Source organism: Callorhinchus milii, unplaced genomic scaffold (assembly GCF_018977255.1).
Source record: "Callorhinchus milii isolate IMCB2004 unplaced genomic scaffold, IMCB_Cmil_1.0 Scaffold2, whole genome shotgun sequence".
In the NCBI taxonomy this organism is placed as follows: domain Eukaryota; kingdom Metazoa; phylum Chordata; class Chondrichthyes; order Chimaeriformes; family Callorhinchidae; genus Callorhinchus; species Callorhinchus milii.
Genome location: NW_024704743.1, coordinates 54,873,638 through 54,892,345, shown reverse-complemented (window position 1 = coordinate 54,892,345; position 18,708 = coordinate 54,873,638). Strand labels below are relative to the sequence as shown.

Below are 18,708 nucleotides of genomic sequence, written 5' to 3'. Positions count from 1 at the left end.
TAATGTATGATATCCTTCCATTTTTTTAAGTCTTCTGGCCCACAATCTCCAAAATTAAATTGGTCATTCATTCATGACCGTTTGTGGCATATTGCTGTGCGAAAATTGGCTGCCATGTTTGCTCAGAAAATACAGAGTCGCACCGGCTTTACAGAATATCCTGTGAAGTGCTTTGGGACACATCGATAACGTGATAAGCCGCTATATCAAATATAAGGATTACCATTATATGTAGCTGCATTGGGCAAACTTCCAGGAGGAATAACCCAATAGATTCACTGCTGCTGCCTAACAATTTCAAACCTATTAAAACTGAGGCCTTTTTTTGTGTTTCCAGTTGTTGAAGATTCAATAGCTTAATTTCACATTGGTCTGGGCATCATAATTAAAATTGTATGAAAAATACAAGTAAAAGCGAGATTTCAGTTAATACTTTATTTAGTGTGATATTTTTGTCATCTGTTCTACTGAACATTTTAATAGCATAATGCAAACTCAAAAATTGTTTTTTTCTTCTTCAGTCTATTAAAAACCACCATAACATTCTGATTTACATTTGTTCTTTCATTACAGAATAAGAAACAAAATTGACAGTACAATTAGGCACACTGTTGACACTGTACAATGATATGCACAAATTCATTAACAGGTATTTACCATGTGCTTTCTTCGATTTCCCCTGTAGTTTACAAGCCGTGCTCGGATGAGGAAACCTCATCCGTGACAAGTGAGTCTTACAAGGAGTGACTAACAAGACTTTTAAAACAAGTCCTTAAATAAACCAATGCATCAACAACAGAATGCAAGTTGTTGGGTTAATAAGAATGTTAAACATACATTTCAAAACATTAAAATATTTCATTATACAATCTATTTAAATGCACGTATGCTAAAGAAATATTGCACAAAATTAAAATTTCAGTATAAACTAGGTGGTTGGGGCCTCATTAAATTAGCTGTCAAAGATCTTTGCCAGAAACAAAATTTCATAGTATATATAATGCCATTACAGATCATTTTTTTTGACGACTGTAGAAATCGGCACTTTATTTCTGTGGCAATATTTACCAGTACATTAGTGAGAACCAGCAGCAAGAGAGAGTCTCAACAGATTAAAGTAAGTAAACTGTATTTTTAAACAGAGCATTTAAGGCTACTCAATTAGATTTGCTAGAGCGACAATGCTATATTGATCAATTCTTTTCCAAGACTAATCAGAGCACATATTTGTACTTTTGACACACCCAACTCTGAATTAGAATTAAAATCTCTGTACAATAAAAGCTACAATCATCTCTGAAGACTTTATAGTTGTATGAAAACACACGGCTCAGTATCTCCTTAAATAATGGATCAAACACAAATGAATGCAAAAGAACATTCTTCTCCATTCAGTTCTGTTCCCGGGAGTGCAACAGTGGGGTACAAATCAACCCAGCTTGTGGTTCTCAGATTAAGCAATGACTTTCCAGTGAAATCAGATCATATCCAATTAACCTAAAACCCTAGAAAAGTATTCCTGCCACCAGGAATGTTCATCCATACTCTCTGGGGCCTTTCATTTCCAAACTCTTATAATGCTTTCTTTTTAAAACCAATTTCTATTACCATCACATTCTCTCAAACTTGCACGTACATTTAAATTGTGCAGGATATTTTTCAACTTCAGAACATTAATATCAATCAAATACAAAATTATAATTGTGCTTTGCTCTATCCTTATAAAGCAATGCTGCTACTCCCATTAACTGGCTCAGGGACTGAATCTCCACTTTCAATGCCAGCAAGCTACAAGGGAACAACTGAAAAGAAGCATCTTTCAAACATCTGCAAATGGACACATCTATGAAAAATGGATACACCTTTCTCAATGGTGAGTTTTGAACAAATGTAATAACAAATGTAAACCAGTTCCGGTATACAGGGATATTATGAGAAAAAAGTGCATTTTGAAATCAAGAACAGCAGAATCACACAATATCTTCTGAAGTAAGCCACTGAGGTGTGGCTTTAGATGCTGGCACAAAGAGGATCGCATTGTAATCAGAGCTGTGCGTGTATCAGAGCCCCAGAGAAACTGTTGCAACATAGATTGGTCATAGGGCAGGTACACAAGACAATGTCCAAAGGGCAGAGTTTTCAGGTTTGGAAGCGTCACCTCTTTTGAGAAGAAGGAACTTGAGCAGACGGGAATTTTTGCTTGTATTTTTGTATCCGCTCAGATCGAGAATGCAATTTGATGAAGAGCTCGTGAAATTTGTACTGAGGAAAAAGCGTTTCCAGGAAGCCCTCTAGAAAGACGTGGACCAGCCTACGGTTTAACTGGTTGTGCTGGAACATTTCAAAGACTCGCAGAATGCCCTTCCGTGCAGTTTCAGCTCCAATAATATGTTTTAGCTCATCTGCAAAAGAAACATTAGGTCACAGCTCATTTCGAGGAAACTTCACAACGTTAAGGTTAAAAACAAATCAAATATACTTAATGTGACAGCTAAAATCTGAGGCAGTTTGTGTCTACATCAAGTTGTGCCACATCCAATATGGAAACTTCTGATATTAATACTGCTCAAGGTAAAATATTTCTACCACAAACATCCCTTGTCTTTTATTCAAAAAGTATAAAGAAATAAACATATACTGAATTAGCCATATAGATTAAATATCCATTCTTCTGATAATGTAATCCACAATCTTGAAAAAAAAACTTAAATCCGTCAATTGCTTGTGGAACACTGGCTGCTGCGTTTTGCCCATAAAATATACTTAACTGTATTTTCTGTGAAGTGATTTGAGATGTCCCAACAATGTGATAAGGTGCTGTATCAAATGCAAAGATTAGTATTATGTATGAGTCTTCACCCTTTCACAAACCAAAGAGGGATGTTAGCTGCGCTGCCTGCACACGGCATGCATGTGCAACACACAGAAAGTGACGACCTTGATGAAGCGATCTTATGACCTGGAAGTCAGCATTTTTTAGTCAAAAAGACTGCTAAAAATAAAGGTAACATAAACATTGATATCTGTTGCTATTGCCAAGCAAATGCTATTGTGGAAAGAGTTAGTATTCAATAATGGACATGTGAATGGATGGATATCTAGATAGGATATCCTCGGTTTTATTTGATTATTGAGGATCATGAAGATCTTTGGTAGGAACCATCCTTCAGGGAATTGAACACATGAGTTAGAGTCCATAATAGGTAGATTTGTACAAGAAATATGGAAGTGTGAGTTTGATTTCCCAAATAGCCTATTCCTATTCAAATATGCTTTTTTTTAAACTAATAATGCACGAGGATCATCTTACTGTCAATAAATCAGAATACGTTTCTGGTTGTTCATAGATTACAGAATACAAACTTCATTTGAAGAATGTCTACCTTTAATAAGAATAAATCATCTCCTGCTTACATTTGAAAAATAAATCTTCATTTAAGAGGAAAGGAGGAAGAATAAGAAATTGTTACAAAATCAATTCTCTTACTGGTAGCGGTATTTGTGTTCTCGTGATAGGAATTGTATGCACTCTGCAACTCCAGATTATCTCAGCGTTCAACACTTAGGAACTGGAGATATATATATGTATATATATATTAAAAAAAAGTGAACTATAAATCTCCCTCACCTGGCATAATTACCAGCATCTTTGTCTTAGCAGCAACTCTTGTCCTCATTCGTATCTCCTTTTCCCTGAGTGGTGGAGTCTCTGCTAAGATACTATTGGGCCAAAATGAATCTCTGCGGACGAAAACAAATTTCATTTTTTGAAAAAAAATGAAGAGAACAAGATAAAAGTAAATTAAGCGTGCATTGCGTTTACCTGAACCGTTTCACAGTTTCTGCCACTTGCTCTGGGGAAGTCATCCAATCAACATGGTCTACAATTTTTCTGGAAACAAAAAAAATTGAATTCGAAATAAACCAGCTGTTTTCATTCAGTATTCAAGTTTTTAAGTTATTTCAAAAGATGCTTCTCAGCAGTCTGAGTCGCTTAAACAGTTGTTTGTCTTCATGATTATCAACCCACTGTGGCGATCTCAGTAGTGCACTCTCTTGAACTAGGAGGTTTGTCAGTACACTAAGACACTGCTGATGGCAGACCTGCCAGCCTGGGATCAATAGGATTTGGATGCTCACCGGGGGCAGTAATTATTCCCATTTTGCTCCTGATATCCCTGCAGCTACTCCTAATACTCTCTGGAATTAGGTGAGCGGGGTTCATCCCTCCAGAGATACATTGCACATTTCTACTCCAGATACAGGAACTTCCACATGTAAGTGGCATAACTATGTGGAATTCTCCATCTGGTTTGTATACTCTTAGCATGGTGATGGTTTTCTGCATGCATCAGACACCCAGCTGACCAAAAAAAAGCGGTTTTCCCAAAAATCAATTCAGTGCATGATACACAACAAATCAATACAATTTCAAAAACAGCAGCAATCTACCAATTTTTCCACTGTTTTTGACAAACCTGTTGATTGTATCTCCATAGGTGGCTCGGATAAGCTGCTGAAGCAAATTTTTGATGTTCCTTCTCAACCAGTGGTTTCTTTCTTTCAAATCAAACACTTCATCCATTAGGAGGAGCATAACTTTGAGAGGAATATTATCATCAACCTGTATAAGAAAAAGAAAGTTTATTCTCTAAGATGCTCAATGCAGACCCTTTGCATTTGTACTTATGAATTCCATATATTCAGATAGAGTCAGCAAGTCTGAAATGTAGCCTTCATAGTTCTGAGCTCCTGAGAGGCAGTGGACAGACTTCCTCTGACCCATTTGCGAAGTCCAGGATCAAGCAGCGAGGTGGATTGTGGCAAATACGGGAAGTGGCTGCTCTGGCCTACACTGATATGTCGCTACACACTCTGGAGGGGAGTCGACGTCACAGCGGGCACGATTATTTGCCAAGGCCCCTCAAGTGAGGATCTGAATTAAGCAACTGGTGCTGAGTAAACGTGGTACATGGCATGGACTTCTACCTCGAGAACATCAAGGTGGCTGGCAGGTCACAAACTGTTCTGTAAAGATCCTACCATCATGCTGAAGGCAGATGTCAGCCAGATATCTGATGAGGAAACTCTGAGGCTTGGGTCAAAGCTGCTGGAAGGTGTTACCTGGAGTTTGTGAACATGATTCAAATATCCAGCACCTGGAATCCACCTCGATTGGCCTGCGGAGAAGTAAGCAGCTGCTGCTTAAACTCCACACCTCTCCAACTAGTGGAACAATCACTCAATGGGGAGGGATGTGTGTCCGAGCTGGAGCAGGAAGATGATAGCAATTCTCTCAGGCATTTCATGCTGTGGGTCTAACTCAACACTTCAGCGCAGTGCTTAAAATATGCATATGAAGTGTCGTGAAGCCATGAAGTCATTAAACTCATACCTGTCACTAAAAGCAACAGTAATTACTTGTGAAATGCTTTGAGACGTTTACAATTGATTATTTAGAATTAGCTTTTGTGACAAAAATGCAAGTTCTTCCTAAATCTCTTAAACCTTTTTATAAAACATAAAAAATCTATTTACTTTCAACATTAAGCATTCATTGTTTTTTTAAAAAAGCTCACATTGTCATCCAGCAGGACAGAAACACGAATATGTTCAAAATCTTCTTCTGGCTTCAATGGTGGAACCTGCAATAAAGTTAAAGATGTAATTCAGTACTGCTTGATTCAGTACTCAATTTCAGAAAAGTAATACATGTCGAAAATTTGGAAATGCCTACTTCTCCAACACACCTAGTGTTAACAACATAGGAAAGTTAACAAACTGATACCTTTAAAATGCTGTGCTTGAGTTCATGTCCCAGTTTATCAGACATTTTCCCCATGTTGTCTGACACTTTTGTCATTCCTTCTGCCAGGCTGTCTGGAAAAGACTTAACGGCATTTGAAACGTTTCTCATCGAGTTACGAAGCGGATTCACAAGGGTATCCATCTGGAAACACAAATAAGTTGCAGAATACAACAAAGCCAACTTACATTTATATAGCACCTTTCACACAGGGTAGCGTTCACGAGCATTGGGACACTACCCCCATCCAAAAGAATAGATGCAGAAGATCGTAAAAGAAAAAGACAACCTTTTGGTTCATTTGCTCTCATTCTTTGAGAATACCAACCCTCCTGTCTTCAGATATTAAAGTACTAGAGAAAGTTCAAAGAAAAGCAACAGTTTTCTGTATTGTTAGGGGAGGATTGAAATGAAAAGATGTGGGAATGGATCAATATCTTTTGAGGTAGGTTTTAGGAAACAAGTAGATTACATAAAAGTTTCTGCCAGGAGATGGGAGGGACGAAGTTATATAATAATAAAATAATCTTTGCATGTCATATAGCGCCTTTTCACGTCACTGAGATGTCCCAAAGCGCTTCACAGAATATATTGTAAAAGTGATTTGACTGTATATTTTGCAGGTGAAATGCGGCAGCCAATTGGGCACAGCAGTGTCCCACAAATAGTCATGGATTAAGTTACTAAAATGTTTTTTGTGAGGATTTATTACCGGAGAGCGATCCGCCAATTGACTAATAAATGAGTTCCTACTTATTGCTAGGTAAACAAAGGCATATGGAGTAAGGAAACTTGCCTAAGGTTTCGCCCTGCCCAGGAATCAAACCTCATGTGCGAGGCAAGCACGGAACCACTACTCTATGGGACTCTATATTAAAACTATTTCGGTATAAAAGTTGCATTAATGTATAAATTCCACCAGCTTGGGACACCTGCACGACATGAAGAGAACTATATAACTATTTTTTACTTTCAATTGAATTCTATTTGGTCCAAAAAATAATTCACAAATCATGTTAAACATTTTCACTTTTTGCAGACTAAAGTAGATTTCTCAAACGTACAGCATTTTTCATTGTGAAAACCATTATTAAGCAAAAGTTTTATTAGTGTAAATATTTAAAATACAAAATCAAACTTAATTAAAAAATGTCCTCAAAGGAGGACTCTGAACCATCAATATTAAATGCCGGTGGTAGGTTATAACTTGGAACTATTCTAAACTGAAAAAAAAATTTTTTTATTTCACATAAAACTTAATGCAGTACAAACTAAACCTTTGCCTTTATATTATTTAAACAACTGGATTGGTACAATGATACAATACTTTTTCCATGTTTATGAATTGAAGAACTTTTGATACAACTGCACTACAGTCTCTGGTCAACAGATGGCAGACTTACCTTACGAGCAAAGTCACCCTTTCCTTGCTATAAGCTTTATTTTCCAGAAAGTCATTCACATATGGGACCAAAGCTGGACAACCTTTTATTGTTTCAGGGTTCAACAATAACTGAATAAAAAGAGATAAACAATTATAGAAGGGTAAAATACAATTATTTAAACCCAAGATGATATGGATTGGATTAATTGTTACATGGCAAGACTATTATTTTAATCATCTATACTTGGTAATGAAACTGCTATCTGCATCATCACTGCTTGAGATGATAAGGATCCTACGGACATTGATAAGCAAACTGAAAAGATGTTTCAAGCCCGAATGCTTTGTTGGGGGTTTTCGATTTGGTGTTTACAACTTGACAATTTACATTTATATTGTGCCTTTCCTGTCAGCTGGTCATCTCAAAGCATTTTACACAGCTGACTGAACAATTGAGCTGGGGTGGGAGGACGGGGTGGGGTGGGGGAGATGACTGAAAGTGACGTCAGAGAGGTTTTAAAAATGCCTTTATAAGTGGGAAGGGAAGATGCGAGGCAGACAAAATCTGGAATGAAGTTCAAGAGAGTGGGGGCAGAATGGCTGAAAGCTTGCACACTGATGGTGGGGTTGGATCGAACAGGAGACATAACAAAGGAAGCTGTTAATTAGTTTAATAAAATATTGGGAAATTTTCAAAATTTCTACTTGGCTAAAAATGCTGAGGATTAGATCATTGTTTCAATTTCTGATTTAGGAGTTATGTGCTGCATTTTGTTCATTTCCCAAAGACCGCATTGTTATTATACATCTTCTGTTTTTAATACCTGTGGTTGACTTCATTGGACATGTTATGCAATGCCACTGATTGCTTCAATTGTACATACGGCAACTAATCCTAACTGAAGCAATTTATAAATAGCTGTAAATAATCATGCAATACAATAAAACAAGTGTGAATTACCTGTAGATAGGCATTAAGATCTTTTTTTCTTCTTTCCAGGAAATCTTTGTCCATGTTATTAAATGTCTTTTTTCCTGGCAGTTTTAAACTTGAAACGTTTTCAAACTGAGCAAAGGGAATATAATAGGGCACTTCATTTTTCACGTAAAACAAACATTTTAGATCACTTGCAACAATTACAGTGGAGTGATGGTACTGTATAAAGCCACAGTTTCAAGTTCTCCTCCAGTAATCAATAAATGTAATAAACCAAACACTTCGGCAGCTTGTATTCTTGCTAAGTATATAATCTGAACCCTGTAAAAATGGCCTCTACATGGTATACCCAGACTCCAGCTGTTAAAATGGTAAACTAATCCAGTTATTCTTTTTTACAGGTGTTAAATTGTAAGAATTCAGGCAGATTAGCATAGGGCAGAGTTTACAACTTTCGTCAACTACTTTTTTTTTAGTGGCAGCTGTTCAGCTTCCAGTCCTGCCAAATCTCACGCATTTCATGTGATACTTCAACAATTGCTCTCTTTCCCAAGGACAATTTTGAGTTCCCATGCTCAGTGAGTACTGGCGAAACTGCAAAATTCTACAATTTCTTAAACCCTGCGTTGCATACACACAGTGCCAGGCAGAAAGAACTGCACATGCACTATGCAGATGCATATTTTAAACCCAACTAATGACTGCAGAATTTTTTAAAATTAAATTACAGATATTTGAGGGAGGGGAAGGAAAGGAGAAATAGTGGAAGGAAAAATTAAGGAGTGAACAGGGAGAGGAGGAGGACATAATACAGTTCCTACAGCAGACTTAATTCACAGCCAAAAACTAAATTTGACCAATTAGCTTTCCCTAATATATAGATATAGAGCCAATAGCTCAGGAATCACTTACACACTAATGATCATATTCTCTAGCAGGTACTTATCCAGCTGTTTTGGAAAAGTGTTAACTGAGATGATACAGTTAATATGATATATTGCCTTGTCTTATGGTGGGGGGGAAGAGGAAGAGAAGAGACGCAGAATTTTGTAGCATGAAGTGTGTTATTGTTAAGCCCTATCTGCTTACACCTATCACCAGACAATAAAAGCAAATATTAAAAACATTAAAAAAATGCACTGATCAAACATTTGCATTCTAATACACATAGCATCTGTTACAAGATGAATTTGCTTAGATGCCTTTATAAGTGTACTGCAGCTAGCCTTTCTGAACCAGCTACAATGTAAGCTTCTTCAAAGACTTCCCAATGTGACAGGAACCAGCCTCTCCATAAGGAATAGATTTTACAATGATCGCCATTAGGCATGCTGTTTATATGGCTCAGACCTCAAAAATAAATGGCACACAGGAGTTTAATAATAATCCTTCCATTTGATTTAGTGCCTTATTGAGATCTCAAAGTGCTTCACAGAATGTACTGTAAAGTGGAGTGACTGTGTATTCTGTGGCTGAAGACTCTGCAAAGACAAAACAAACTTTCCAGGATATGAGGGAAGAAAGAAGCAATCACTAAGGGCCAAACGATATGCATACCTGAAACTGATCAACAATTTGCATTCAACTACAAATCCAGTTCCAATTAAACACAACAGGGTAAACACAAACATTAAGTTTGGTGCCCTCAATGTGGTCTGACCATACATAATTTACATCTTACTACAACAGTACACATAGAATAATTCTATCCTTTTCTGAATTACGTTCATAGACTGCAAAGATATTTTAAGCCAGGTTTACCTGCTCCGTGATCCGCATGTGAAAGTCATGGAAGTCACTGTAGCGGCGGTAGGTCTTCCACATGTCCTCAATGCCATCTGGGTTTCTCCTCGTGACAGTGATTGCATAGAGAGCGTACGTCTTGCCATGGTCATTGCATACTCCTGCCACAGGATATGGTTCACAGTCAGCATGGACTAGTTAAAAGGAAACAAGGGAGGGAAGAGGAAGGATGGGAAACACAAAGATGGATGAAAATGGGACAGGAAAGATGAGGAAATATGACAATGAAGGTAACTGCAGCATGGAAAACTAATGTGAAATGAGTAGATATATAGTCATGTCTCTCCCCTCCTTTCGTTTTGTCAACAAAAAAAATCTATGGAGGAATCAGGATGTCAGTAGTTTGATATGCTGTTTTTCACCTCTGGCGTTTATCTCAGAATCTAACCCAAAATGATAGGTTCTGCCAGTCTAGAGGCCTGTATTAGAGGAGGGCATTAGGGTTTCTAGTTAGCACTTCCAAGTTCCGAGAACAAAATGGACCCTATTTTTTCAAACTAACTCAGAAATAAGGACTTTGGTCAAGGGAAATAAAAGAAATGTTCCCATTGCTGCAGTAAGAAGGAGAGATGCTTCATTGAGGGTAGGACTGAGGTATATTGGTGGGGGTAGAGAAGCAGCAACTTTACTATGAAGCTGGATGTGCTAGACACAACCTGGGAGTGCCTGAAGCTGACCCTGAATACCTGAAATTGGAAAATGTTCCATTCCCCACCACTGACTTCCCTTGCCTTGAAAAACACAAACAAATGTAAACAATTACCTTTAATTTAGCTTCTTAGGGCACAATTACTGGAATGCAATAAGTTTTTTTTCTGTTTCAAATGAAGTGCTGTCACATTAAATATACTGCAGAATTATTGAACAATTTCCTAAATGTCTTAACCTTTTTTAAAAAATGATATGCAGTTATATGTTTGTTAAAGTAATAGAGAGCAGATGGAAAATTAAGAAAACAAAAATAAAATGTGTAGGAAACAACAGATGGATTAGGTGACAAGAGTATTGATGCAATGTGCAACCTGGTATAATATTACACTTTTAAGCATGTCCCACACAAACAGATTTGAAAACAACATTTTTGAACCAATATTGTTCTTACTTGTCAGAATGAGACATTTAATTGCAAATGAATATTAAACCCAATTGTCTACCATTACGTCGAGACATACTTCCGACGTGAAAGTCGCTATATAAATGCAATTTGTTGTTGATTACATAATGGTTACAAAAATGTTTGCAATATGATGTGTGAATAGTGAAAAGTATGAATGAAAAGTTTTTTTTACAGTGTATAGGTCAACTGGTTAGAATATACAAATAGATTAATCTCATTGAAAAGGCATGTAAATCAAAGAAACAGTTCAGACAGACATAAAAATGGATAAACCAGCATGAATACAGTATGTGCAAAGTAAGAATAATAATTGGAATCTATGGGGACTGGACTGCCTTATTTAATTACTACCACATTGAGCTACACCGATAAAATGGTGTTAACAGATTTAATGGCAATATTGATTGTCTGTTGTCCATCATGTTCCAAACAGCATCAAAAAAAGCTTTCCCTATTCAAATTAAATATTTCCAATTTAATGGACGGGGGTTGCGGAGGGTGCTCCGAGTTAGCTCAGGCCAGTTGATGTGAAGTTTGGTAGCCAGAGCTATATAGATTGCCTATGTTGATAAACCACTGATTTGTGCGTTAACTGTGGGTTTCAGTATTTTATAATAATAATCCTTGCATATATAGCGCTTTTCACGTCTTATAGACATCTCAAAGCGCTTCACAGAATATACTGTAAAGTGAATTGACTGTATATTTGTGAGCGAAATGCGGCAGCCAATTGCGCAGCAGTGTCCCACAAGCAGTCGTGGATTGAAATGACCAATATTTTATTATTTTTTTCAGGCGTGTGGAGTAAGAAAACTTGCCCAAAGTTTCACCCTGCCGGGAATCAAACCCAGGTCTCTTGCTTGCAAAGCGAGTGCTTTAACCACTGAGCTACAGGACTCCAATAAAGTCTACAGGACTCTAAATTAAAAATTTTAATTATTTTTCAGTGGAGTCCTGTAGCTCAGTGGTTAGAGCACTCGCTTTGCAAGCGAGAGACCTGAGTTCAATTCCAGGCACAGGGCAAAACCTTGGGCAAGTTTCCTTACTCCACACACCTAATAATAATCCCTCCAAAACAAAAAACAATAATAAATTGGTCATTTTCAATCTACGACTGTTTGTGGGACATCGCTGTGCGCAATTGGCTGCCGCGTTCACCCACAAATATACAGTCAATTCACTTTACAGTGTGTTCTGTGAAGCGCTTTGGGACGTCCTCCCGACGTGAAAAGCGCTATATCAAATGCAAGGATTATTATTATTATTACTATTTTTAGACACAATTACTGTTCTGAAGTGACAATTTTTCCAACTTGCTATGCAGGCTGCATGGAGTATTTCAATTAATGCAGCCATTTTGCAAGTACATTTCCCACATGTGAATGACAGTTTAACTTCAGTGGACACTTCCTCTGCCAGTTTCTCAGTCAAGGCAAACAATAGCTATGAATAAAATGCAAATAAACCAGCATTTCTTATGTCCTAATGTTTTGTCCAATGTCATGGTAATTAATGTAATATCACTTAATATCACTTACCAGTAACTCATCACTTACCGGTATCACTAATATATGCTTGTAGTTGCAATGAGTCTTCAGAACTAGCATTTGAAAGATCATCCAGAGACTTTTGAGGAGGGGGGAAGAGAATAATAATACATTTTACTTTATACTCTTCATGTCAAGTTTATAAAAAAAATTCTTACACACTCAAAAGATTTTGATTTACTAAGAATAGTTTATGTTCAATAATCACAAAATTGGAAACTGAATAAGTAAATAAAGCCTGTATGGCAGACCTATTAAACATCAAATTGTTACAAAGAACATGAATGTATAATGTAACTTTCTTCTGTGAAAGTTAAATACTTGTTTCAACAGCTGGTGCTGACATCAATGGAGGTATTGGCTTCAACAAGATACCGCGGCTGACTATGTCAGACAGCTTAATTATCATTACCAGAGACAACGACTCACTCAGGGAGCTTTTTCATCAACTGCATGTTAAAATCACCTACTGCACACAGCCAGACTCTGCAACCCTTTCAAGCTTGTCCCACCACACCGCAATCTCATCTTTATTTACTACTTATAATAATAAACTCTCCTCTTCAACCAAGCCTTCGGCCACCCTCCTACCTACCACACACCCCCAGCTCAGAAACTCTCTTTTCTTTTCAAACTGTGCCGTGGGATGTTTGATGTCCACCTAAAGAGGCAGACAGTACTGGGTTTAACATCTCTTAAGAACAGTACTGCAGTGCTCCCCCAGTACTGTAATTGCAATATCAGCTGAATCTTTGTGAGCTCAAAGTATCGGCATAGGGCTTGAACTCATAACCTTCTGACTCAAACGTGTCCACGCTAAAACGCAAATATAGTAAATACAGCTCTTCACAATCTGGTTTAAAAGAGGTTTTGATAACAAGACTACTTTAGATATGAAGCACATACTGTGGATTGATATTTTTAGGTTCAACTTGATTAGGATCAGAATCTGCAGAAAAAACAAGAATCCAAGTTTTGTATTTTATGATCCTCCAGGGCCACTTTATTCGTTACTACTTTCCAAGCCTGTATCATTATAAGAGAGAAATGTGTCAAACATTCTTTGAAAGAACCAGTCTGTTCACTAGCCTGGGTAGTACTTATTCCATAACCTTAAGCAAAAAAACTTGACCAGTTTCATGACGTTTGCAGTTTACGCATTTTGATATTCTGACCTTATTCACATTATAAACTCAGTTCTGCTTATTTTAAAACACTTATTCAACTTGCAATTATGATTTGTGGAAACATGTCTCTGGTCCACAAGTTTATTTATATTAAAAGTTATTAAATTCTAGGAATTTCCTCTTTGCCTTTTCTTGAGACAGTTAAGTTCTATCATAATATAAAAGGAGGTCACCTCTGGGTTAGAAGTTGGTGGATTCAAGATCTGAGTCAGGAACTTTGCACTCTCATTCCAGGTTGACTTCAGTGCAGTGTTGGGGGAAGCACTGCATTGTTAGAGGTTCTGTCCTTTGGGTTTAGATGTTAAACCAAGGTCTAATCTGCTTGTTCAGGTGGATGTTAAAAGAACCCCTGACAACAGTCTAAAAGAGGCAGCAAACTCTCCCGGTGTACTGGCCAAACAATTTTTCACTTCAATTGGTCGTCAATCAACCACCTGGCTATTTGGAGGACATTGCTGTGCATAAATTGGCTGTTAAGTTTACCTGCACAAAAAAATCACTCCACCTAACAGTAACTACGGTGAAGCACTTTGGGTCGTTTTGAAGCAATAAGGAGCTGTATCAAACACAAATATTATTATTAAAACCTAATCTTTATCTGCCGCTCCCCCACCACCCGCCCCAGGAATAAAACTATTCAGACAGAGTAAAGGGAATTTGTAAACTCCTGCTACTTCATTCTAGAGAGGAGGCAGCTCCATTGAATTATTGAGTATCAGAATACCATTAGTTGTGAAAAAATATTGTATACATAAAGATTTACTAAAATTACACTTGAATAAGTAAGGTACACATTGGAAACTGAGAAGCCAAATTGATTGCATGGAGAATGCAACCTCATGGCTCAAGTTCATCTCTAAGTTAATAAATTCTGCAGCCCACTGCTGCCAATTGCACATTGCTATTTGTCGTCACTTTTTAAAATGACAAATCAAGAGAAACAGAATTCACTAACTGCTGCAGTCGAGATTTTTTAATATTAAGCGATATTATAGCCTCCATAAATTATATAAATAGGCACATGATATGTACGTGTTTAGTAATCCTTATTTCGGAAACTGGGGTTTGACTATAGATGGGCTGAATTGTGGAGGTTCCAGTATTTTTAATGCTAATTCAAAATGGCGCAAACAAGTGGAATTAATGACCCACTGGCCTCTAAGCTTAGTTCCCAATAAAAGATGCGGCAAAAATAAGGAAGCTCATCCATTAGGCCAATTCAATTTAAGCGAATCACAAATTTTCTTCCATTTTCAGATTCCTTCAGTAGGTTAGTGACTTTTGGGTTATTTTGCAAAATCGGTATTCTATTAAGGCAGGTGCTCCTTATACTGCAGACACCAATAAGTTGTAACTTTCTGGCAACAGCATTATTAAAAAAAATACAGTGAGGCAGGGCCAATGTTAATGGACTGTATTTTGACTAGTTGGACACAGATTTCCTCTTAGTTAATCTCCAATCTGAGCGAGTACATTGGCTGCGTTCACTGCTTTCCTCCCCTCCTTCAGGGTATGTCCCAAAACAAGCCCCTGACCGTGCTTTATCATCTTTCCCATTTCTCATCCCTTCAGCTCCCACCTTCAGCCCCAGTGCTCAGGGAAGTCCTCCCGACATGAAAGGTGCTATATAAGTGTAAACTGTATTGGAAGAGGGAGTGGAAAAATGAGGAGACATGCATTTATTAATCTATTTTGATTGGCAGCCCAACTGCTTTTTTTGCACTTCTCCTGTTTAGACTAGTATTGCCTATAGACACCAGCCAAAAAGCAAATTACAAATGTATTATTTTGCTCTATTGGGCAGCACAACCAGTTTGCCTGCAAAAGTTGTATTTATCAAATTGAAGAAAATATCAGTCAAGACAGTTTCCCATTTTTCACGAGTCAGGAACTGGATGTCTCTTGTCGTGAAAGAGGTCATCGGCTAATAAGAAACCCAAGCTAGGATCGCTATATATATGCAAATTTTATTGTATCCAATGTAAAATAACACTCCATGCAGGAATGAAATCTGTACATAGTAGATCATTCATTCACTTCTTGAAAATGTTGGTTCAATTTATCTTCCCCCCCCATTGTATAGTAAATACTAATAAAAAATATAAGTATTAACACAGAGAGGATATCTACTAAAAAGAAAATATCCTGTTAAACTACAGAAACTTGCTGATATTAGATACAACCTTTTGACTACTCATAGGCTGGGCTGCTTTATGTCATATAATGACACAGGGGAACTGTATTATTTAAACAAGCATCTATTCCAGACATGGATCTGAGCCAGAAAAAATAAATCCACCAATATTCAAACACCTGCACAAGCACTGTAAATTCAGAGTCACTAAACATTACAAAGAAATATGGAAAAATCAAATATGCTGCTTTAACTATCAGATCTATGGAGTGGGAAATGAATGGATTAGTCTTTTTGTACATATACATTTTATGCCGTTAATAAGTGACCCAAGCTAGGCAACAGTTCATAGGAAACACTTACCGAGTTTAAGCTGCCAGTTGGGGAGCCATTGAAGGATTCTATGGAGTGGAGGGAGGAAAATTTCAGCTCAGAATGCAAAAAATGCTTTGTAAAATAATACCAAATCTCAGCAGAAGGTCATGTACTTGAAATAAAAAAAACTCAAAGCACTCCTAAACATTAAAAAGAAAAATGACCACTTCATGGCAAATTTCCAACATCCAACACTTCAATGCCCAAAGGGCTCCAAGTAAAACAAACGTATGCACCTGCAGGCAACCAAGAACAGGGCAGTTGCGCACTAGAGAGTTCTTGATTTGTGATTCTAGGCTCAAAATTTCAAATTAATACTGTCTATGTTAACATGGGTATTTAAAAAATGATGCAAGACAGACTCCGAAAGCAATTTCCATTCTTATGGATATTTACACTTTATTATCTGAATTGCATGGGTGTGGGACCGATTCTGTCAAAATAAAAATTGTGGTGCACAATTAACTTTCTTTTAAGGCAAAAAAAAGTCCAAAATCTGTTGCTTTTGGCAAACAAATGACATTTATAGCAGATCAACGCAAAGGCAGTCTTCTTGAGCAAACATGACAGTTTTATTATTAATGTTAAATCCCTGTAAACTAGATTACAGCAAACTAGGGATAACTTAGTTTATAAACCAAATTAGCTTTCCAACGTAAAAAACACACAAGTCCAGTGATACGAGACACACTTGTATTCAGAGATTTTGAAATGGCATTAAACGGTACCAGGAGGCAACTGACAGTGGCAAAACAGAGAAGAAATTGACTGAGAAGTTCTGGCTTAGAATGATCTGCATGATCCTAAAGTTCCTCGATTTATCTCCACTTTAGATAGGTAACTATGCAAACAGTATAACTAAGACCACTTATTGGATGATTAGTAACAGGTTAAGAAAAACAGAGGATGTAAGGCAATGGATATCCTGGTTTAGAATACATTAGAATATACAGCACAGAAACAGGCCATTCGGCCCAACTGGTCTATGCCGGTGTTTATGCTCCACATGAGCCTCCTCCTGCCCTTCCTCAATTAAGCCTTCAAGCATAACCTTTTCTTCCTTTCTCCTTCATGTACCTATCTAGGTTTTCCTTAAATACATCTATGCTATTTGCCTCAACAACTCCTTGTGGTAGCAAATTCCACATTCCCGCTACTCCTTGAAGGCTCGGAGAGAAGAGTTGGGAAGGCTGACAAGCAGGGAGTTGGCATAGTCGAGCCAGATATAATGAAGGCACGTATGAATGTTTCAGCGGCCTGAGGTGTGAGGAAGTGGCGGAGTCGGGCAATGTTGTGGAGGTGGGGGAAGACAGTACGGTCATGGCACGGATGTGTTGGGAGAAAGGACAGTTGAGGAAGTGTGAAGAAATTTCTTCTAATTTCCCTATTTGATCTATTTGTGACTATTTTATATTGATGGCCTTGGTTTTGGTCTCCCCCACAAGTGGAAACATCTTCCCTATGTCTACCCTATCAAAACCATTCATCATTTTGAAGACCTCTGTCAGGTAACCCTTTACACTCATCTTTTCAAGAGAAGAGTCCCAGCATTTTCAGCCTTTCCTGATAGGTATAACCTCTCAGTTCTGGGATCATCCTTGTGAATCTCCTTTGCACCCTCTCCAGTGCCTCTACGTCCCTTTCATAATGTGGGGACCAGAACTGCACACAGTATTTTAAGTGTGGTCTAACCAAGTTTTTATAGCAGTTTACCATAACTTCCTTACTTTTCATTTCTATCCCTCTAGAAATGAACTCCAATGCCTGGTTTGCCTTTTTTAATGGCCTTATTAACCTGCGTTGCTACTTTCAGTAAATTGTGTATGTGTACCCCTAGATCCCTTTGCTCCTCTACCCCATTTAGGTTTCTTTCATTGTTTTCTTGATTCAGCGGTGTTTGTGAAGGAAGAGTCATAGGAAATAGACTCCCTGTGGAGGCAGCAATCTTTGAGATGGGCCACTTAGTGCTTGGATAAGACCAAGTTTGTAGCCTATTTCTGGAGATATGGAGGAAAACTGTTGAAGACCAGGAACTCCAACCTTCAACACTGTTATGCTTTCATTTTCTGGATTTGGAGGTGAGCTGACAAAGTTCTCAGGAAAGAAGAAATAGATTTGGTCACAATTTGGAATTCAGTGAGGAGTAGAGCTGAAGGGAACTGATTCAGTTACCACTTGGATATGGTGCCACTATATATCTTGCATCATAGAAAGCATTTCAAGGAGTGGGCTCATTGCCCACCAGCGACTTGGAATTTTTGAAATCTCACCATCTGTAACTCGCATTATAAAAGTATAGTTTTAGGTACACCAAATGGTTGGTTAAAAATAACCAGTGCTAACTTCATCAAACATTGAATTGAAATACATTACAAAGGGTGGACTAAAACATTAATAGAAAAAAAGTCTGCTGTACCC

General features: G+C 37.6%; 1 protein-coding gene across 1 annotated transcript in view; it reads right to left on the bottom strand.

Annotated features, from left to right (window-relative positions):
• Positions 1–513: 513 nt before the first annotated feature.
• snx13 (sorting nexin 13) overlaps positions 514–18,708 on the bottom strand; it is a 43,662-nt gene continuing 25,467 nt past the window's right edge. The window contains 12 exon segments of the mRNA XM_042331860.1: positions 514–2,402; positions 3,629–3,741; positions 3,824–3,892; positions 4,479–4,624; positions 5,580–5,645; positions 5,789–5,950; positions 7,210–7,235; positions 7,238–7,319; positions 8,152–8,256; positions 9,889–10,031; positions 12,604–12,673; positions 16,279–16,316. Of these exon segments, the coding sequence (XP_042187794.1) occupies positions 2,155–2,402; positions 3,629–3,741; positions 3,824–3,892; positions 4,479–4,624; positions 5,580–5,645; positions 5,789–5,950; positions 7,210–7,235; positions 7,238–7,319; positions 8,152–8,256; positions 9,889–10,031; positions 12,604–12,673; positions 16,279–16,316 (1,268 nt within the window). The 3' untranslated portion in view covers positions 514–2,154.